This window comes from Carettochelys insculpta, chromosome 2 (genome assembly GCF_033958435.1).
Source record: "Carettochelys insculpta isolate YL-2023 chromosome 2, ASM3395843v1, whole genome shotgun sequence".
In the NCBI taxonomy this organism is placed as follows: domain Eukaryota; kingdom Metazoa; phylum Chordata; order Testudines; family Carettochelyidae; genus Carettochelys; species Carettochelys insculpta.
Genome location: NC_134138.1, coordinates 147226915 through 147250504, shown reverse-complemented (window position 1 = coordinate 147250504; position 23590 = coordinate 147226915). Strand labels below are relative to the sequence as shown.

The 23590-nt window shown below is 48.5% G+C and overlaps 1 protein-coding gene across 2 annotated transcripts in view; it reads left to right on the top strand.

Moving 5' to 3' along the window:
• The window catches only part of TRIO (trio Rho guanine nucleotide exchange factor), a 527884-nt gene that overhangs the window by 354503 nt on the left and 149791 nt on the right, over positions 1–23590 (top strand). For both annotated transcript variants that reach the window (XM_074987837.1, XM_074987838.1), the window contains exons 28-30: positions 2919–3011; positions 14218–14329; positions 17762–17952. In XM_074987837.1, the coding sequence (XP_074843938.1) occupies positions 2919–3011; positions 14218–14329; positions 17762–17952 (396 nt within the window). The remainder of the gene's footprint in view (positions 1–2918; positions 3012–14217; positions 14330–17761; positions 17953–23590) is intronic.

Genomic DNA, 23590 nt, shown 5'->3' with positions numbered 1-23590 from the left:
TTGGAAGAGAAAACTGGTCAGAGATGACTCAATAATGCTATCTAATGCGTAATTAGGGAACTTAATATTGATATAAAAACTATGTATGGATGAATGCACTCTTAGTACATATCTGCACACAACACATGTGCAGATAACACTCATAGCTAAGTACCCATGGACACTAAGGCTACACGATAAAGTTTTTTCAGAAAAGCTGGGCCTTTTTCAAAAAATCCTGCAGAGCGTCTACACATAAAGTGCATTCTTTTGTTCTGAAATCGAAAGAACACAGCCTTTTTCCGGCAGCCCTCTTCCTCTCCCAGATGAGGTAGAGCGCCCTTTTCCAGAAGATTCTTTTAAAAAAAAAAAAAAGCGTGTGAATGCTCTGTGAGACCTTCTTTTGAAAGAGTGGTCCTCATGGTGCTGAGTTTTTCAATCCCTGTTCTGCTCTTTTGAAAGAGCAGGGGCCGTGTGGACGCTCTCAATCGAAAGAGCAGATCGATCTTCTAATCAGCTTTTTTGTGTGTGGCCACAATCTCTCAAAAGAAGCTTTTTCTGAAGATCATTCCAAAAGAAGATCTTTCGAAGGATTGCTGTAGTGTAGATGCAGCCTGAGGATATGTCCATCCACCAAAGTTATTTCAAAATAACAGCTGCTATTTCAAAATAACTGTGCAAACATCTACACAACACGAACACTATTTTGAAATCATTTCAGAATCGCAGATGCCTTGTTTCAGAATTGGTAAACCTCATTCCACAAGGCATAGCACCTATTTTGAAATAGGTAATTCAAAATAGGGGCTGTGTAGACAAAGAATAGAGCCAAAAGACTCTATTTCAAAATATGCAAATGCTAAATTTCTCTCTTGTAGGTTGACAATCTATTTTGAAATAGCTCAGTGCTATTTTGAAATGCATTTATGTGTAGCTGTGCTATTTTGGAATAAGCTATTCTGGAGTACCTCTTCTGGAATAGTAACAGAGAGAAAGCCATGCTAGTCTATATACTATCAAAACAAAAAAAGTAGTAAAATAGCACTTTAAAGACTAACAAAATAATTTATTAGGTGAGCTTTCGTGGGACTGACCCAGTTCTTCAGACCATAGACATACCAGAACAGACTCAATATTTAAGGCACAGAGAACCAAAAATAGTAATCAAGGCTGACAAATCAGAAAAAAATTATCAAGGTGAGCAAATCAGAGAGTAGGGGGCGGGGTGGGAGGAGTCAAGGATTAGATTAAGCCAAGTGTGCGAAAGAGCCCCTATAATTACCCAGAAAATTCGCATCCTGGTTCTTCTCTTCTGGAATAGTTTGTTCAGGAATAACTCTGCTGTGTGGACATAGCCCAAGACTGCATTGTATATTATAGCGATGCGATTTCCAACTGGTATAACACCTTAAACCTAAATTTTTCTTTAAAAAGCAGCATCTTATGTTTCTGACTCAGTAAAGAAATCTGACATGTCAGCTTCAAACTAAAAACATACTTGACTTCATGTTTAGTACAGAGCCTTGTAGCACATGCTGTGTGTATGATTGCATTACCGTTGTGGCTTAACAGCGCAATGATTCAATGAATAAGTTACTATTTTAAAATTAGTGCAATTACCCTGTGGGTGTAAATTAGTTTTTGTGCCAAATTAACACAAATCGATCAGTTAAACATTCAGTATTTGCAGTTCTGAAATAGCGTATTTTTGTTAACTGTTGGAGTAGAATGGAAGAAAGTCCTCTTGATGTAAATACTTAGCTTTCCCCTTAAAAATCTTGCCTACTATTGCTGAGATCTCCTTTCCAGTAAATAGTCAGTAAATTATCCTTTGTGCTCCCTCTGCTGGCCTTGTAGCAGAGTGAATGAAACGTGTTTTGTTCAGTTGGTTCCATTTAAAGTAGCATTTCCCTCTTTGCCCGAAGTGATTTGGGAAATAATAAAGTTAAAATATCTTCACTAAAGCCGCGTCTACACGTGCCAGCTACTTCGAAGTAGCCGCGCCAACTTCGAAATAGCACCCGCCACGTCTACACGTGGCGAGCACTATTTCGAAGTTGAAATCAACGTAAGGCAGCGAGACGTCAAAGTCATTATCCCCATCAGGAGATGGGAATAGCGCCCTACTTCGACGTTGAACGTCGAAGTAGGGCACGTGTAGACGATCCGCGTCCCGCAACATCGAAATAGTGGGGTCCGCCATGGCGGCCATCAGCTGAGGGGTTGAGAGACGCTCTCTCCAGCCCCTGCGGGGCTCTGTGGTCACCGTGTGCAGCAGCCCTTAGCCCAGGGCTTCTGGCTGCGCTGCTACAGCTGGGGATCCATGCTGCATGCACAAGGTCTGCAACCAGTTGTCGGCTCTGTGGATCTTGTGCTGTTTAGTGCAAGTGTGTCTGGGGGGGCCCTTTAAGGGAGCAGCTAGCTGTTGCCCGGGAAGTGCTAGTCTGCCCTGTGACCCTGTCTGCAGTTGTTCCTGGCACCCTTATTTCGATGTGGGCCGCTTTGGCATGTAGACGCTCCCCTGCAGCACCTACTTTGATGTGGTGCTGCCCAACATCGACGTTGAATGTCGACGGCACCAGCTATGGAGGATGTGTAGATGCGATTCATCGAAATAGCTTATTTCAATTTCACTACATCGAAATAAGCTATTTCGATGTATCATACACGTGTAGACGTAGCTTAAGTGTTTCAGATCCACTGGCCTTGCTATTCAGATTCAGATGCAGGTCCTTTTTAAAAACTTGATAGCAATTGACCAGGCAAAATAAAAGAATTTTTATGTGGCATGGGTCTCAAAATATATACTTTGATTTGAAAATCTTTTCCTACCATCCTATTTTCTTTGCTCATTACACAGGAGAAAATGGGTTGTGATGGCTGGCTAACTTACTATTGTTAATACACATGATGCTTAAATTCATTATTGTTTAATGCAGGAAATACAACAGCGGCATGGATTGGCCAACTCCATCTCCTCTTACCTTATCAAACCTGTCCAGAGGATAACAAAATATCAGCTTCTCTTAAAGGTAGGTGTCACTTGAAAGTTTTAGGATGTCTGATGCTGCAGTTCTCATACAAGGAACAACCCTATAATAATTAATAGTTAATAATTCCTTGCGTGAGGCTTGACTTGCTAGCTTTTCAATGAGCAGCACTGAAGACACGTGCTAAGAGGTGACAGAGCTACGGGGGTATCCCAGAGCTCTAGCCTTTCTGCAATCCCATTCAGTCTTTACATCAATGACCTGCCAACAATGGATCATGAAAATTCACTTATGTATATGAAGTCTTTTGTGGCACCCAGGCCTGGACATTCATGATCTTGATGACACCTTAAACTGGGACATGGTAATGTTAGCAAAGTACAGTAGCACTTGGCACCAGCAGCCAAGCATCATAAAAAGAGTCTCCAGTTTGTTCCATCTTTATCATGTCAGTGGAACCCAAGAAGTGAATGTTCATCTGAATCATCAAGAGGTGAATCATAAAGAAGAACTGGGCTATCTAAGTGTGACCTTGTACCACACTCTGTGCTACTATGTCGACCTGAAGCAGACTGCAGCTAAAGCTAAGATGCACAACAATCTTTTAAGTAAAGTGGCAGGTTCTTCGGGGGGGGAGCTTCTGTCCCAACTCAGTGGATGTCAGTTCTTGCCGCTTAGTTTTCAGTGGCAGAATTCTGCACAGCAGTGTGGAGTTGATCATCACACATCAAGGTGATAGATGCACTGTCACATGCCACCACGCGCATCGTCTCTGACACCCTACATCCAGCTGACTCCCAGAGCTTCCAGTTCTGAGCAGTATTTCTCCTCATGTCAGATAGGAGGTTGTCACTGGCGAGTTTCTGGAGAAAGTACATGCCAACCCAAGCCATTTCAGGTCAGAACAGATGGAAACTTAACACCTTATTTCACATTGAATGCAAAATCCTCCCTACCCTCTGCTACTGCGAAAACTTAATCAATAACTCTATACTCCTGTTAATTATTTAATTTACAATATTGATCAAAATAGATGTGTGTTTGGAAAGTGTTGCTTCTCAGTTTCAGTCTTAATTTTACATTTAAACATGTCCAGAATTACAAATTAACACTAAAGTGCTGGGGGTTGAAGAGGTTAACAAAGATGCAGAAAAGGGGGATCCAGTAGATATAGTATGCTTAGATTTCCAGAAAGCCTTTGACAAAGTCCCTCACCAAAGGCTCTTGTGTAAATTAGGTTGTCATGGGATAAGAGGAAAGATCCTTTGATGGATTGAGAACTCGTTAAAAACCAGGAAACAAAGGTTCTTCTTCGAGTGTCCCCGTGGGTGCTCCACCATAGGTGATGGCTTGGCCGGCGCCGCAGATCGGATCTTCCAAGCAGTTTCTGCCGGACCGCGCATGCGCCGGTACGCGCCGCTCCCTGGCGCGCTCCTGGCCATGTGCGCGATCCGGTCCCCGCCAGTTCCTCTCAACCGCCGTCGGCTGCAGACGGAATCCGACTAGGCTAAAGCCACATAGCGTATTCAACGACTTTATTTGTTTTTCTCTTTAAAGTTTTTCAGTTCTTAGGATACCATAAGTAACCGGTTGTTATTTTGCAAAAAAAAAAAAAAAAAAAAAAAAACAAACAACAAACAAGCTAAGGAGGGACAGCTCAAGCCAGTCCCAGTAACCAGCGCCGGAGGCCGGGAGCTAGGGCCATCAGCCCTCCTGCGGAGGCAGGCCATCGGACGGGGAAACAGCACAAAGAAGTGCTAAGTACCCACAAGCAAACTCAAAGACTCACCAACAATGTCCGCCTCAGGCTTTAAAAAATGTGAGTCCTGCCGAGAGGCGATGCCAGTGTCCGATGGGCACAGTCTATGCATAAGGTGCCTGGGGGAGTCCCATGTGGCACAAAAATGCGCCTTCTGTGCAAAGTTAACGACCAGAGCACGGAGAGACAGGGAGATGAGAATTAAACTGCTGCTTCTTGACAAGGCCCTCCAGCCAGACGTGCCGGAGCGGCCGCAGCAGGAGGGACCCTCCGGGGCCCTTAGAAGGAAAGCTGCCTCCCTCACTCCATCTGCGCAAAAACGGAGGAAAGTTTCTCCAACCCGATCCCTGCCGGCAGTAACAGTGAGCGGGACGGGAGGAGCGAGCAGCCCCCAGCCGCAGCAACAGCTGATCGGCGGCGGCACGGAGAGCCACGTGGAAGCGGCTCAGCCTCCGATCATCAGCCAGCCGCCCCGCACCGCAGGCAGGGCGGCGGCTAAGCAAGCGCCGGTACCAGCGGCACCGCAGACAGCGGCACCGATCCCCGGGGAACCGGCGGTGCAGGGCGCGCAGGCACGTAGCCTGCAGGCGCACAAGGACCCCGCACGTGTGGCACCGCCCTCGAGCGTGCCTAGCACGGTGCCGACGGGGCCGGGATCCCCCGCCCATCAGGGGGCGGAGTTACCTCCTCAAGGGAGGGGGAAGGCTGCACACAAGAGGAGGCATTGCAGCCCCTCTCCAGACAGGGCTGTGGAGCTCTTCTCTCACAGCCCTCCGCTCATGTTGCAGACTCCAACCAGAAGGCAGGGGCCCCCCCTAGCCTACCCGGAGCCCCCTTCTCCTTTCCTGCAATCAGCCTCCCCATGGCTGGCACCCCCCTCGCCCTTCCTGGGATTTGAATCGCTGGACTATTATGCAAAATCGCTCTCTCCAGTGTCTCGACAATCCCCCTCTCCCAGACACACAGGGTACGTGCAAAGGGAATGGTCAAGGTCACCTTCCCAGGAACAGTGCCTATACTACCATGGTCGTCCCTTCCACGCGGGGCATGGACACCATCGGCAATCTACCAGGGGGAGATCCCCACATATTACCTCGTACCCCCGAGGGCAATCGCGATCGGGGACGGAGACTCAAGCATCCCAGGGGGGGCTGGCCGTGGACCCACGAGATTTTCCCTTGCAAACCTCCAGCGAGAGGGCGCACCATCACCATCAAGAACCGGAAGGGTCCAAAGAAATGTACCCCAGCGGTTCCTCGTTTTCCTCCCCGGATGAGGCCACGGCTTTAGGGGACGTCCATCCCAAGGACGATCTCAAACAGTTTCAGGAGCTGTTTAAGAGGGTAGCTTTCACGCAAGGCATCCAGACAGCACAAGTGCAAGAGAAACATCATAAGCTCCTTAAAAATTTGAGCTCCCCGGCCTCCTCCAGAGTAGCAATCCCGCTTGATGAAGCGATCTTGGAGTCCGCCACTACCATATGGCAGACCCCGGCAACTATTCCGCCTGTCCAAAAGAGAGCGGATAAGAAATACTTCGTGCCGGCGAAGGGCATGGAGTTCTTGTTTAGCCACCCCCAGCCAAACTCCTTGGTGGTGGAGTCCTCGCAGCAAAGATTAAAAACATCTCAATTTAAAACAGGGGGAATGGACAGAGATGCCAAGAAGCTAGAGCTGTTCGGCAGAAAGGTCTACTCCTCCTCCACTTTAACCTTGCGAATGGCAAATTATGCAGCGCACTTGGCGAACCATAATTTCGACAACTATGCCAGTTTAACTTCCCTCATGGACTCGCTTCCAGAGGACAAAAAGCCGGTCCTCAAGGCCATAGTGCAAGAGGGCTACGCGGCTGCGAGGATGGAAGTTCAGATTGCTTTGGACGTTGCGGACACGGCAGCACGTTCCACAGCAACTGCAGTGGTGATGCGACGGGAGTCCTGGCTCCAGACCTCGGGCATACCGAGAGATCTGCAGGCGAAGATAATCGACCTTCCCTTCGACTTGCAGAAGCTGTTTGCTGAATCAACTGACTCGGTCCTTCATTCCAGTAAAGACTCAAGAGCCACACTCAGGACCCTGGGGATTTACACCCCTCCATACTCAAAGAAAAGGTACTACCCACAGCAAAGGCGGTACCAATACCAGCAACAGCGCCCCCAGTATCACAGGGGTTACGAGCAAGGGCGGCATCAGCAGCACCAGCAGTACAGAACCCCCAGGCGACGCTCACAACAGGGCCGTACGTCATCGGGGCGGGGCCAAAGGCCACAAGTTTGACATACAAATCCAGGGCTGCGCCATCACCACCATTGCACAAGATCATCCGAAACGACTTTTTCACCATCGCCTCCGACCATTCTACGACCAGTGGCAAAGGATCACCACAGACAAATGGGTGCTGGAGATCATAGCCACGGGGTACGCCATCCCCTTCCAGTCGCTCCCGCCGCCGCGACCCCCGCCCAAGCCCCACCCCCAGGAGGCCTCCCATGTAGCCAGGCTCAGGCAGGAGGTGGCCCACCTAGAGTTCATAGGGGCGGTGGAAAAGGTGCCGGAGCAACTGCAAGGGAAAGGGTTCTACTCTCGGTATTTCCTGACGGAGAAAAAAACAGGAGGCTGGAGGCCCATCTTAGACCTTCGTGGCCTCAACAGGTATCTGCGCAAGCAACGTTTTCGGATGATCACTATTGCCTCCATCCTTACAGCACTGGACGATGGAGACTGGTTCGCAGCCCTCGATCTACAAGACGCGTACTTCCACATAACCATTCATCCGGCTCACCGACGTTTTCTCCGGTTCATGGTGGGCAACGAACACTTCCAATACAAGGTCCTGCCGTTTGGCCTTTCCTCGGCCCCCAGAGTCTTCACCAAGACCTTGGCAGTGGTGTCAGCCTACCTGCACAGACAGGGGGTGTTTATTTTCCCGTATCTGGACGACTGCCTGCTCAAAGGGACCTCGAAAAGGGAGGTTCTCCGCATGATACGCGTCACAGCAAACACGTTCTCCGCACTTGGCCTGGTTATCAATATGGCAAAATCAAAGATAGACCCCTCACAGGACATAGAGTTCATAGGGGCTCGCATAAACTCAGTCTCGGCGAGAGTATACCTTCCAGAGGCTCGCTTTCGAGCCATCGGTTCCCTCGTGCAGGTCATCACCTTCAGCCCTACGGTGCCGGTCTTGACGTGCTTGCAGCTGCTGGGCCACATGGCAGCGGCTACGTTTGTGGTACAGAACGCCAGGTTGCACATGCGCGGCATGCAACATTGGCTGGCAAGTGTATACAAGCCGGCAGTACACACCATTCACAGGGTGGTGTCGCCCCCACCTGGGGTGCGCGAATCCCTGCAATGGTGGGTAAACCCCGGGAACTTGCTAACAGGGGTACCCTTCCATCAGCCGCAAATATCGGTTTTCCTCACTACGGATGCCTCCCTCATAGGGTGGGGAGCGCACATGGGCGAAGAGGTGGCTCAAGGACTGTGGTCACCCACGGAACAGTCTCTGCATATCAATGTTTTAGAGCTCAGAGCAGTGTTCAACGCCTGCAAACACTTTCGAGACCGTATACGAGGCAAAGTCGTCGGGATCAGTACAGACAATACCTCCACCATGTTTTACATAAACAGGCAAGGAGGAGCTCGATCCCGTACCTTATGCGCGGAAGCAATCCGCCTATGGAACTGGTGCATCGCCCACGATATAATCCTGAGAGCCTCCTACTTGCCGGGCACGCACAACGTGAAGGCAGACCAGTTGAGCAGACGTTTTGCGCTCACCCACGAGTGGCAGATCCGTCCCGATCTACTACGGCCTATTTTCCACGCATGGGGGTTTCCCCAAATAGATCTGTTTGCCACTCAGCACAACAAACAGTGCCCACGATTCTCCTCCAGAGCAGGGCTGGGCCGGGGGTCCCTGGGGGACGCGTTCGCGATCCCGTGGGGAGGCCCCCTGCTTTACGCGTTTCCCCCCACAGTGCTGATCCACAAGGTTCTGCAAAAAGCCAGGAGAGACAAGGCTCGGATGATCCTGATAGTCCCAACATGGGATCGCCAACCATGGTTCCCCCTACTCCTGCGCCTGTCGGACCGCCCACCGATGCCTCTTCCGGTGGCGCCGGACCTGCTCACGCAAGCCCAGGGGTCCATAGTGCATCCGCACCCCCAAAGCCTGCGACTGCAAGCGTGGCTAATCCATGGCTCAGCTCCCTAGAGAGCACATGCACAGTGGAAGTACAGCAAGTCCTAGAAAGTAGCAGGAGGACTTCCACTAGGAAAACCTACAAGCAAAAATGGACTCGCTTCATGGCTTGGTGTTCTACCAAGCAGCTGGCCCCCCTTTCGGTGCCTATACCTACAATTCTAGAGTATTTACTGGACCTCAAGAGAGCAGGACTCTCGCTATCCTCGTTAAAGGTCCACCTGGCCGCCATCTCGGCGTTCAGACATGAGGAGGGAGGGCACACGGTGTTCGCCCACCCTATGGTTACCAGGTTCCTCAAAGGGTTGGTAAACCTATACCCCCCTCGGAAACCGATTCCACCTTCGTGGAGCTTGGACCTGGTGCTTACCACACTCATGGGACCACCGTTCGAGCCCTTGGCCACGGTTCCCCTTCGCCTTCTTACAGTAAAGACGACCTTTCTTCTTGCAATTACGTCAGCCCGTCGGGTGAGCGAGCTTGCGGCAGTCATGGCAACGCCACCCTGCACTGTCTTTTCCAAGGAGGCGGTAACCATACGGCTGCATCCAGCCTTTGTTCCCAAAGTTTCTTCCGAGTTTCACATCAATGAACCTATTGTTCTACCCTCGTTCTATCCAAAGCCTCATAACTCCAGCGAAGAGGCGCGCCTACACCTCCTGGATGTGAGGAGGGCGCTAGCCTTCTACGTAGACAGGACCAAGTCCTTCCGAAAATCGGATAGACTCCTGGTCTCCCTCGCTCCCAAATCTAAAGGAGAAGGTCTCTCATCGCAGAGAATCTCAAAGCACATTGTATCCTGCATAAAAATGTGCTACGAACTCAGAAAGACTCCTTTGTCGGCCACTCCCAGGGCTCATTCCACCAGGGCGGTGGCAGCATCAACAGCCTTTTTCAAGGGCGTTGCATTGAAAGACATTTGCAGAGCGGCGACCTGGTCATCCTACGACACGTTCGCCAAACATTACGCCCTTCACAGGGTATTCCAAGAGGATACCCGTCTCTCTGCAGCGGTCCTCTCGGGGACCAGCTGCACATAATCCGATTACCCACCACCTATCTGGGTTACTGGTGGGTAGTCACCTATGGTGGAGCACCCACGGGGACACTCGAAGAAGAAAGAGAAGTTACTCACCGTAGTAACGGTGGTTCTTCGAGATGTGTCCCCGTGGGTGCTCCACTTCCCGCCCATCCTCCCCGCTTCGGATCTCTGTTAGTGTTTTGCAGGGGCAACCGAGGCGGTTGGTCGAGGAACTGGCGGGGACCGGATCGCGCACATGGCCAGGAGCGCGCCAGGGAGCGGCGCGTACCGGCGCATGCGCGGTCCGGCAGAAACTGCTTGGAAGATCCGATCTGCGGCGCCGGCCAAGCCGTCACCTATGGTGGAGCACCCACGGGGACACATCTCGAAGAACCACCGTTACTACGGTGAGTAACTTCTCTGTAGGAATAAATGGTAAATTTTCTAAAAAGAAGGGTAACGAGTGGTGTTCACCAAGGGTCCGTCCTAGGACCAAACCTGTTCAACTCATTCATAAATGATCTAGAGGAAAGGTAAGTAGTGAGGTGGTAAAGTTTGCAGCCGATACTAAACTGTTCAAAATGGTCAAGACGAAAGCAGACTGTGAAGAACTTCAAAAAGATCTCAACAAACTGGCCATGTCTACACGTGAACACTACTTCGAAGTAGCGGCACCAACTTCGAAATAGCGCCCGTCACGGCTACACGTGTTGGGTGCTATTTCGAAGTTGAAATCGACATTAGGCGGCAAGACGTCGAAGTCGCTAACCCCATGAGGGGATAGGAATTGCGCCCTACTTCGAGGTTGAACGTTGAAGTATGGCACGTGTAGACGATCCGCGTCCCGCAACATCGAAATAGCGGGGTCCGCCATGGCGGCCATCAGCTGAGGGGTTGAGAGACACTCTCTCTCCAGCCCCTGCGGGGCTCTATGGTCACCATGTGCAGCAGCCCTTAGCCCAGGGCTTCTAGCTGCTGCTGCAGCAACTGGGGATCCATGCTGCATGCACAGGGTCTGCAACCAGTTGTCGGCTCTGTGGATCTTGTACTGTTTAGTGCAAGTGTGTCTGGGAGGGGCCCTTTAAGGGAGCTGCTTGCTGTTGAGTCCGCCCTGTGACCCTGTCTGCAGCTGTTCCTGGCACCCTTATTTCGATGTATGCTACTTTGGCGTGTAGACGTTCCCTCGCAGCGCCTATTTCGATGTGGTGCTGCCCAACGTCGAAGTTGAACGTCGACGTTTCCAGCCCTGGAGGACGTGTAGATGTTATTCATCAAAATAGACTATTTCGATGTCGCTACATCGAAATAAGCTACTTCGATGTAGCGTGCATGTGTAGACGTAGCCACTGAGTGATTGGGCAACAGAATGGCAAATGAAGTTTAATGTGGATAAGTGTAAAGTAATGCACATTGGAAAAAATAACCCCAACTATACATTCTATATGACGGGCTAATTTAGGTACAACTAATCAGGGAAGAGATCTTGGGGTTATTGTGGATAGTTCTCTGAAAACATCTATGCAGTGTTGAGCAGCAGTCAAAAACAAATAGGATGTTAGGAATTGTTTTAAAAGGGATACAAAATAAGAAAAAGAATATTTTACTGCCCCTTTGTAAAACTATGGTACGCCACATCTTGAATATTGCGTGCAGATGTGGTCTGTTCACCTCAAAAAAGATATTTTGGCATTAGAAAAGGTTCAGAAGAGGGCAACTAAAATGATTAAGGGTTTGGAACAGGTCCCATACGAGGAGAGGTTAAAGAGACTGGGACTTTTCAGTTTAAAAAAGAGGAGACTGAGGTGGGGTATGATAGACGTATATAAAACCATGAGCAGTGTGCTGAGGGTGAATAAAGAAAAATTGTTTACTTGTTCCCATAATATAAGAACTAGAGGACACCAAATGAAACTATTGGGTATAAGGTTTAAAATTCATAAAAGAAAGTTCTTTTTCACACAGCGCACAGTCAACCTGTGGAACTCCTTGCCGGAGGAGGCTGGGAAGGCTAGGACTATAACAGAGTTCAAAAAAGAGCTAGATAAATTTATGGACATTAGGTCCGTAACAGGCTATTAGCCAGGGGGTAGAAGTGGTGTCTCTGGCCTCTGTTTGTCAGAGGCTGGAGCTGGATGGCAGAAGACAAGTTGCTTGATCATTGTCTTCAGTGCACCCCTTCTGGGGCACCTGGCACTGGCCACTGTCAGCAGACGGTGCTGGATGAGATGGATCTTTGCCCTGACCCAGTGATGGTCGTTCTTATGGGGCAGCGTGGCAGTCTCAACTGCTCTGTGACATGCGCTGTCAAGGAAACCTAATTTCATGATCCCACTGAGTCACCAGTGGCTGTGAAGTTCTTACTTCCAGGGTTTGATTTAGTGCATCTAGTAAATGTAATGTTGAGGGTGCTCTCATCAACTCCAGTACTACTTTCATGCAGTGGGGCTGTGCAGGAAATTCATCTTAAGGTACGTCAACTCCAGCTGCACAATTCTCATAGCTGGAGTTCTGTATCTTATGTCAATTTTTTTTTTTTTAAATAGTGTAGACCTGGCCTAGGTTCAGGCGTCAACTGAAGTTTAAGTTAGAGTCCTGTGTACGGCTATTGCCGTTTGAAGTCATATTTGATAGTGCCAGAAGTTGCAAGCTTTTCTGATGACATTTCAATGTAAGGCACCTGAGCTAAAAACACACAGATGCTGCCCGGCTTTCATCTGATGAGAGTGCTTATATTGTGTGTTTTTGTGGATTTTGCTGAAATTTGGACCAGAATTAAAAAATAGGGTACTTTCACTTTTGGAGGCAACCAGTACCAAATACACAGAAGTGTAGTTGCAGATTTCCTAATCCATACCTCCGCCCCATATAAATCAAGGCTGTGGCATACATTTTGGCCTATCCCTGGACTTTATGCTGTAGGTCACGTAAGGAGATGAGCTGAAGAAAGGCTGGAAGACATTAAGGCTGACGGTTTTAAGGAAAGTATCCAGCTGAGGACATCAAGTTTATTTTTCTTTCTGTGTTTCCGATTATTCATGCATTATCTCCTGCTGCTTGTTTGTCTTACCTCTGCACCGCTCCTGATACAGTTTATTTAAATGGTGCCTCTCCCTTGCCATTTCATTCTGTTCTGCTGTGCAGACATCAGCAAAGTGAAGCATCCTGATTATAAGCTTCAGAGACCAGTCTTCTAATATAGTCTTGCTTTGCTACTACCCTCACAGTGAACTAAGGGATCAAAACAGCATTTTGAAGAGGTGCGAGGGAGAAAGGCACAAGAAGGAGTTTTGGCAGATGGATGTGGAGGAGCATAAATAAAAGCAGCTAAGAATAGCGAAAGCCAACAAATTAGTGGCAGTTGAAATTTCAGAAAGCTTTGCCATTCCCCCAAATTGTGGCCAAGTTGCTTTAGAACCTATGTCCAGAAAGTTTTTGAAGTATCTTCAGCTTTCCATGCTAAAGCCACATAACTCCAAAGTGTGTTTCTCTAGTTTCTTTCATTTGTTGTTATGATGGTTCTTAAATAGAAATGAAGTATCAAAAATAGGCTAAGAATGAGCAATAAGACAGTTATATTTTTAAACGGAAAAGTGGAATATGCTGAGTAAATACAGAGCTCGGGTTGGATACCTTCTGGGGCATATCTACCTTTTCATCTAAGGAAAACCTGTGTTGTCTAGCTGCAGCCGCGGGTTGGCACAATCACGTCTGAGACTAAGAAAGGCATGCCTCAAGAATCATGAACACGCATCATGCTAAAGTCAAGTATGACTCCACATCGGCACAAGACTGTGTACTGTTAAACCAGAATGCAGGATTATGTCACTGAACCACATCTCTTTGACCAGTAGGTCTTGCACATATACATAGTCAAGCAAATTTAAAACTCCTGGAAGATTTGCAAGTGTATACTAACAACAAGCCTTCCATTTTATTGAAAGTTAGACGTTAAAAAATGTAATCACTTTATCAAAAGCTTATTTCTTTACCGCCATCATTTTTAAAGACAGATTAATATTTGGATCGGCTTACTTAAAAATGTGTGTGTCTGTGGTTAACAAGTCAAACTGAATCTTTTGCTACCCCTTCAGGGCCTGGTCTTTGTGACTATGTAAGCTACACTGCCACTTGAAGTCTGAGAGGAGCTGAAGGGCACCTAGCAGGACGAGGCCTTTGGTCACCAAAGCAAACGCTACTGTTTTGTCTTTGTTGCATTGTAGGAACAGATGGTGTGCTCATAATGGCCTGCTGATCTTTTTCAGGAGCTACTCACCTGCTGTGAAGAAGGTAAAGGCGAGATTAAAGATGGTCTGGAAGTGATGCTTAGTGTGCCAAAGCGAGCCAACGATGCCATGCACCTCAGCATGCTGGAAGGTAGAATTAAAACTTGCATTATTTATTACATTTGTGTAATGAATTCTGTAACTACATATTAAAATGTTAGCTGATGTCAAAGAGATCTTGGGAAAAAGTGAAAATTTGCTTAGAGCTGTATTCACTTGCTAATGACGTTGATATGCTTTCATTATTTTACATAGATTTGTTTAGATAATTTCTTTTTATAAAAAATATAAGGTACTAGATGAGAAAAAATGGTATCCGTGATTTAAAAAGAATGTTTTTACATCTCCACATAGTTAGAGTTGAAACATTTGATTCAGTTCTATTTAAGGATTCTAGGGTACATGCTAGAGCTAAATAACCTCTGCTGCATTTCTCATCCCATGTCATAACTGTTTTTCTATGACGGAAGTTCAAACAAGTATGTAAATCCACCAGAGATGCTCCTGATATATGTGTCAGGTAATAATCTCCAGAAGAGTCATTGTTTTCACATCTGTAACGTGTTTGTTCCATAACTGACTTCTGGCTCAAAAAATGTACATCTTTTGACAGTTGAATAAAAAGCAGCGTAAACCAATTAGTCTGAGCGATAGCCAGAGAAGAATAATCTTGTACTTTCAGGATACAGCAGACATTTAAGTTTGGCTCTGAATGCTCACATGTGCTTGTAATTGACATTTGACCCAAAGCCATTTCATAGTTTACACATGAACTTGTATTGCATAAAAAGGTACCCCATATACTTGATAACTTTCCTGGAAGGTCTGTTACACAAAGCAACCCACAACTACTGATAAAACTATGACCACAGCAGATTTAAATTGCATATAAAGGGTTTATCACAGATGGTTTGGCTAGTATTTATGGAGGGTTTTTGAGACTATTGTAACTGTAGGACTGGGTCCTACAAGAAACTAAAAACTCTCCAGATGGGATTTCCAGAATCTGAGGTGACTTCTGAGCACAACTTTTCTGTGGTGCTTCTGGTCCTAAGTATCACTTTTGAAAATCCTCCTGCCCTCCATAGTCTTATGGAACTGCCAAAGTGAATGAAAGTTTGTAGGATCAGACCCAAAATCCTTGTTAAACGTCCAGTGTGATCTTGAATGCTTAAAAAAGCATTAATACTCATCCTTTACAGCTAAAAGCATGTAGGCTGACTACAGAATATTCTAATTTGTTTCATGAAGCATATGTGTATAGTTATGAGTCATTCCATGGTAGATGAATCTATTGAGTGAACACATTTCCTTTTATGTCTCAAGAGACTCCTAAATTGACATTCTAATCCAACTTTTCTCAGATTCTCTCGATATTTCTGCTTTGCTAAAGTCCCTTTTGTATAACTGCTAGTAAAACACAGATTGTTGTGGTTCTTTTGTTTGGGAAGGAAAGATATGTGTGCTCAATGAAGACTGGAATGGTATATCTGTACAAAAACTGCTGTATATTGTCATGGTGTTCTAGGCCCTGTTTATCTATCTATAGCTATGTCAAATACATTTTTACACTTAAATGTGCAATCAATGCAAATTCACCCTTAAATAGGGTACCATCTCTCCCATATTGGCTGGGAGAATATAATGGCATATCTAATGCTGCTGGAAGTGCACAAGAATGTGCCTTTGATCTTATAAGTAACATGGTTAGGTCCATTGATGGTATCCCCAGAATAAATATGTGGACAAAGTTGACTGTGGGATTTGTTGCAAGGAAAAGTTCCGGGATTAGTATTACTGTGGTGTAGCCTGTGATTGCTGGTGAAAATCTTTCTTAGATTAGAAGGTTGCCTATAGTAAAGGACAGGCCTGTCACCTAGGGCCTTCTGGAGTGTCACATCATGATCCAGAATAGGTTGTAGATTTTTAATGACAGGCCAGTATTTCGGGCACCAGGAAGGTGTCTCAGTTTGTTTTAAAAAGGGGCTCATTGCCCTGTATTTGCAGCTGGTCCCGATTGCTGTCTTCCTGCAGCTCGGGGGAGCTGGAGCACGACCGGGCTCAGCTGCCACCTAGCTTCCGCATCCTGAGCAGCGAGGAGCTGGAGCTGCACTGGCAGGGCTGGCCTGGATCTGGCTTCCCATGGCTCGGGGAAGCTGGAGCTGGACCAGCGCGGCTGCCACCCATTCCCTACAGCTCAGTGGAGCCAGGAGCCACACTGGTGGGACTGCTGCCCAGCTCTAGCTCTGACTCCCCTCAGCTTGAGGGAGCCGTGAGCCAGAGTAGTGTGGCTGCTGACCAGCTCCCCTCGGCTTGGGGGAGCCAGACGAGCTGGCCACAGCTGCCCCCCTGCAGTCAGGGAGCACCCCACCCCACCCCACACACACACACCCCACAGGGTGGCAGCCCCCACCAGACTCCTACGGTGACCATCTGTCCCATTTTGGCAGGCACACCTAGCATCATCCTCCTTGTCCCATGTTTGGCCTGTTGTCAGAGTTGCCACCAGCATGGTGCTCTGCTCTCTCCAATGCTGGTATCACTCGGCTGCATGCGTGTGTTCCCTCTGTGTGCTGCCCCAGCTCTGCAGATAGCTGACACAGGAGACTCGAAGAGAACCCCCAATGACCAGAGAGTCTAGTAAGGTGCGAAGGCACGTCGGCCAGGTTTATTGCCGTATTGGATACAATAGTAGTTCCCTGTAGATTTCTTAGTCTAAGTCAGGGCATACTACAAATATGCACCCACGGTCAATGGACTCAGCTCAGTCAGTGGAGGAACTTTCCACTGCCCCCTCGGCCGGACCCAGACCACATCCCAAGATTACATTCTTATACACAGGTACAAACAACTTACACATCACTCCTGACGTATTGAGGTACACCCCTTCTACGTAGTTAGGTGCCGCCTCCCCCTTTGTACATGTTGGTTTGAACAAAACAACTCTATCCATCATATTATCCTTTTGCCCCTGTCATTGGGATGTATTGGCCTATTCTTTCGTATTTCTGGGATGTTCCAGGGTAGGGAGTTCTTGTACCATGTACCTGCCATACTACCCTTTTGCCTCTGTCATTGGGATGGATTGGCCTATTCTTTCTTATCTGTGCAATGTTCCGGGGTAAGGAGTTCTGGTAGCATGTACCTACTTCAATATGCTAGGTATATATGTTTATGCACCAGCAACCCTCTTCTTGCCAACTTCTGTGAGTAATGCATTCCTTTACCTCACAGCTGCACTTTGCTTTCTGTTAGCAAAGTCTTGACCATTACTTTGGTTCAGGCCTAAGGCCTCATACTGGGCCTGTACTTACTACATGGCCTAGGCGGGTACGGTCACCCTACCCCTAAATGATGGAGAAGAGACTTTTGCTGTGGCCTGAAGGTGGTTTCTGAGTATGTATTGTACTGAATATATTAGAAAATAGAGGGTGAGGGAATTATTTGATAAACCATTGTGTGTTTTTAGTGTTCTGGCTTTTGCTTTTCAACTTCACCTTGTCTGACTTTGCCTGTTTTGTAGGGTTTGATGAGAATATTGAATCTCAGGGAGAGCTCATCCTTCAGGAATCCTTCCAAGTTTGGGACCCTAAAACTTTAATCCGAAAGGGTCGTGAGAGGCATCTCTTCCTCTTTGAGATGTCCTTGGTCTTCAGTAAAGAGGTGAAGGACTCAAGTGGGAGGAGCAAGTACATATACAAGAGCAAACTGTTTGTAAGTATGAGAAAACAGAAGAACAGTTTTGTATGTATTCATTCTACAAGCAGTTGTTACGCAGGAATCATTTTTATATGGCTAAATATGTTTATGGAAAAGGATTTGTCTGACTTAGAATGATTAAGATTAGTATTTATAACTCTCAGCCATTGCAGTTACAGTAGCACTCTTATCGGCGCTACAAAGATTTTAAAAAACTCTATGGGTTGATACTCTTGTCCAGTAACATCCCTGGTCAGGCAGGACCACGGCTGTTTCTGGATCAGAGAGTGCCTGGAGAACGAGCTCGAGCTGCGCAGCTGCAGCAGAGCCCTGCTGCTGGTAGGGAGACCCACTGGCAGCCTGCTCTGGGGAGCCTGAGGGGCAGCCACTAGGTGGGGAGCTGGGTCAGGGAACCTGCCAAGAGCCTCATGTCAAGGAGCCAGCCAGAGAGCCCAGCTGGAGCAGGGAAGTCAGGCCAAGGCAGCCCAGCAGCCCTGCTGCTGGGGAACCCAGCTGGGGCCCTCCAGCACCCCATGGTAGCAGGGAACCTGGCAGGGGTGAGGGAGTTTCACACCCTCCTGCAGAGAGCGCAGCTACGTGAGACCCCCAGGCAGCCTGAGGTCAGGGAGCTGGCAGTGGGCAGGAGGGGAGGGCAACCAAGATGCCTCACCTCCCCTGTTACAGCAAATCCCCTCATTTGGGGATCGCTCAGGTCCCAAGAGTGCCATACAAGGAAGGTACAATTTGTGCCTATCCTGAAATGCTTGTAGTAGGCTTTGTAAAACATGTAACGCTATAGTATAGTTCCAGCGTATGCTCTGTTCTCACAGGGCCCATTGAACACTGTGTAAACAAGTATTTCATTGACTCCAGATGGTTTTGTTTATGGTCTTTTGAAATGACATAAACATTAGTCACTATTTTAATTTCCAAAAAGTGCCTTTATCATATTCTATGGCCAGAATAATACAGGTTACAAAACTGGGACTGGGATTTGTAGCGGGAACATAAGTTAGATAAGTATCTAACTCATTTTCTTTGGCAGCCCTGGTCTAAACCAGTAATGCAGACCAAGGTTCAAAAAGTACGAACTCAGACGGTGAACTTCTCCTTAAACAATGTTTGCTCTAGCAGGCCAGGCAGCCTGACCCAGGACCATGGCCTTCCTTACACTGCAGATCACAGTCCAGCTCAGGAAGTGCTGCTTCTCCTGTTTCAGTTTGAAGACATCTCCAAAGAGGCATAGGAATAGTTTGCCATTGTTGGCACCAAACAGGTGGTCTCATAAGACCAAACAGCAGTAGTGTAGATTCCATGATGACTTCTCTCCTCCCCAGAGAAGAACATGGGCTGATATTCTACACTTGGTACAGAGTAAGGAGGGCAGACATCCCACACCATTCACTCCAGTACTGACATCTGTTTATTTCAGTGCTATTGGTTTAAGTGATGTCAGCATACCAGGCTGTGGCAGAGCTCCTCTACCTTTTGGTGCCATCTGTAGAGCCCTGCAAATCTGCGGATACATGCTTTATATCCACAGATGGTTCGGTTTTTCTTCATCCCTCATCATCCTCCGTGGTTTTTTACAGGCAGGTTGGCCCACTTTTCAGTGTCTTGAAAATATATGACAGCTGGTCTTAGCCACTGTCACATCAGACTACAGAAAATTGTGGTTTTGAAAGCCATTACCTTAGTGAGGAGGCTGTGTGAGTTGCAGGCCCTGAAGGCTGGGTGTTCTTACACACAGTTCCCCGGGGACAAGGTTACGCTCCAGCCACAGCCAAGGTTTATGCTAAGTGACCTCTGAGTTTCATTAAACCAGGCGGTTTATTTACCTGTTTTTTTTTCTTAACTTTTTTTTTTCTTATTAATGCCTACATAAGTTAGATACTATCTAGCATTTTATCTGAACAGGATGGAATATTTTCATGCTTTGCCTTGTGTGTTTATAACACGAACTGCATGAATGCACAAATAATCTCTGCACAGACCGTCTAGAAGGATAATTTCTTGTATCAAGACTGCATGTGAAATAATATTCCCCAGCAGATATAGGCATATTTCGTGAGCTTGAAGGCAGCATCACTGGCGTTCTCTAATAACGTTTATATATTGGACATTTGCAGGAGGGTAGCCATGTTGTTGTCCATACGTACATTTATAGGCCATTATGCAGTCATTTCTTCCTCCAGAGTAGTCACTAATTGGCAGTTCAGTCCTAAACTCCTTATTCAGGTAGACTCTGAGGCTGCTAGTCACCTACTCGGAATATGCATCTGCTGAAAAAGAGGAAGAAATGGTTACTTACTGTAACTGGTTATTTGAGATGAGATACAGACATGTATTCCATTGGAGTCTTCCCCTGGGGGTTGGGGCGGTTACCTCCTCCTATAGCTGGGGATGGGTGATAGACATGAGGCATGTACACCAATGCTCTGCAGAGTCTGCCAGGCAAAAATCTCTGGCTCTGGTGCATGCATACACCTTCTTGAAATACACATCTGCATCATATCTAGAAGAAAGTTACAGTAAGTAACTTCAAAGTTCATCACCAAGGCCTTACAATTTCTGAATCATTTCCTTCAGTGAAGAAGAAAGAAAACATGTTAGAAGTGATTTTTCTTCCTTGAGTGTCCCCGTGGGTGTTCCACGATAGGTGTCAGGCTTGCCCCGGCGCTGCAGATCGGATCTTTCCAGCAGTTTCTGCCAGACCGCGCATGCGCCGGCGCGCGCCGCTCCCTTGCATGCTCCCAGCCACGTGCGCGATCCGGTCCCCGCCAGTTCCTTCTTAACCGCCATCGGCTGCAGACGGAATCCGCTCAGGCTGCAGCCAGAGTCAGCGTATTTAATGTTTTAAGTGTTTTTAGAGTTTCTTTTCAGTCTTTAAGTTAGCTTGTTATTTTCTTATTGCAAAAAAAAAAAAAAAAAAAAAAATGTATATAAAAGCCTTAGTAACAAGAGGAGCAGCGGAGGCCCAGGGACGTAAGGCCATTAGGCCTCCTGCCGCGGCAGGCTGGGTCCGAGAGGGGAACAAGCACAGAGAAGGTGCTAAGTACCCTATTAACAACTCAGAGACTCACCGCAATGTCCTCTTCAGGATTCAAGAAGTGTGAGTCATGCCGCGAAGCTATGCCGGCCTCCGATGGGCACGGTCAGTGTATTAGGTGCCTGGGGGAATCTCACGTCACCCAAAAATGCTCCTTCTGTGCAAAGCTCACGGCTAGAGCAAGGAAGGACAGAGAAATGCAGCTAAAAATGCTGCTGTTTGACAAGGCCCTCCAGCCAGACGTGCCGGAGCGGCCCCAACAAGAGGGACCCGCAGGGGCCCATAAAAGGAAGGCGGCTTCCCTCACCCCATCAGTGCAAAAATGGAGGAAGCTCTCGCCAACCCGATCCCTGCTGGCAGCCACAGCGAGCGGGACGGTTGCAGCACATAGTCCCCAGCCGCAATCACAGATGAGCGGCGGCGGCGCAGAATCGCACGTGGCAGAGGCTGAGCCTCCAATAATCAAACAGCCGGCCCGCACCGCGGACAGAGCGGCGGCCAGGCAAGCGCCGGAACCGGCGGCACCACAACTAGCGGCACAGACCCCCGGGACGCCGACGGTGCAGAGCTCGCAGGCACGCGGCCTGCAGGCGCCGGGGGAGACCACCTGTGCGGCACTGACAGCGGGGCCGAGATCCCCGGCGCGGAAAGGGGCGGAGTCAGCCCCACAGGGGAGGGGAAAGGCAGCAGAGAAAACCCGGCACCTCAGCCCTTCTCCAGACAGGGCTGCAGGGCTGCTCTCTCTAAGCCCTCCCCTTATGCTGCGAACTCCAACAAGGAGGCAGGGGTCTCCCCCAGTCTACCCTGAGCCTCCCTCCCTGTTCCTCCAGCCAGCCTCACCATGGCTCGGGCCACCCTTGCCTTTTCTGGGATTTGACCCCCTGGAGTACTATCACAAATCAGTCTCACCATTGTCTCAATCACCCAGATGATCTCGCTCCCCCAGATGCCGGGGGTATGCGCCTCGAGAGTGGTCCAGGTCTCCATCCCAGGAACCGTGCCCGTGTTGCCATGGTCGCCCCTATCATGCGGGGCATAGACACCATAGGCGTACCCCCAAGGACAGGTCCCCTCAGACGGTTCACTATCCCCGAGGGCAATCACGGACGGGGACGGAAATGCAAATATCTCAGGGGGAGTTGATTCTGGAACCCCGAGATTTCCCCTCGCAAGCCTCCAGCGAGAAGATGTATCACCATCAACAGGACCCAGAGGGATCCAGAGAGGCTTACCCTAGTGGTTCCTCTCTATGCTCCCCCGACGAGGCTATGGCACCAGGGGACATCCACCCCCCGGACGACCTCAAAGATCCCAAGAGCTGTTTAAAAGGGTGGCCTTTACGCAAGGCATCCAAACAGCAGAGGTGCAGGAGAAGCACCATAAGCTCCTCAAAAATCTGAGACCTCCGGCCTCTTCCAAAATAGCTATTCCGCTCGACGAAGCAATTATGGAGTCCGCTACCACGATATGGCAGACGCCTGCGTCCGCTCCGCCTATAAACAAGAGAGCGGATAAGAAATACTTCGTCCCGGCGAAGGGCACGGAGTTCCTGTTCAGTCACCCACAACCAAATTCTCTGGTGGTGGAATTGTCTCAACAGAGGTCGAAAACTTCTCAGTACAAGACGGGGAACGGACAAAGATGCCAAGAAGCTAGAGTTATTCGGCAGAAAGGTCTACTCCTCCTCTATCCTACTGTTGAGAATGGCAAATTATGCAGCACACCTAGCGAACCATAACTTAGACAATTACTCCAGGCTGACTTCCCTCATGCACTCGCTTCCAGAGGATAAGAAGCCGGTGCTGAAGGCCATTGTGCAGGAAGGCTACGCAGCGTCGAGGACAGGAGTTCAGATCGCCCTGGACGTAGCAGATACGGCGGCATGCTCAACGGCTACGGCAGTGGTCATGTGCAGGGAATCCTGGCTTCAGACATCGGGTATCCCGAGGGATCTGCAGGCGAAGATCGTTGATCTCCCCTTTGACACAAAGAAGTTGTTTGCTGAATCAACTGATTCGGTCCTTCATTCCAGTAAGGACTCAAGGGCTACTCTCAGAACCTTGGGGATTTATACCCCTCCATACAGGAAGAAAAAGTATTACCCTCAGCAAAGACAATACCTGTATCAACCCCAGTGTGCTCACTACCAAAGGGGCTACGAGCAAGGGCGGCATCAACAGCACCAACAGTACAGAACTGCCAGGCGACGTTCCCAACAGAGCCGTGCCTCCTCGGGGCAGGGCCAAAGGCAACAAGTTTGACACACAGATCGAGGGCTGCACTATCACTACCATCGCGCAATGTCATCCAAAGCTAATGTTCCATCATCGCCTCCGACCATTCTACGCCCAGTGGCAAAAGATCACCACAGACAAGTGGGTACTGGAGATCATAGCCACGGGTTAAGTGATCCCCTTCCAGTCGCTCCCACCGCCACGACCTCCACCCAGACCCCATCTAAAGGACGCCTCCCACGAAGCGAGACTCAAGCAGGAGGTGGACCATCTTATGCTTATAGGGGCAGTGGAAAGAGTGCCGGAGCAACTCCAAGGGAAAGGGTTCTATTCAAGACACTTCCTTACAGAGAAAAAAACAGGAGGCTGG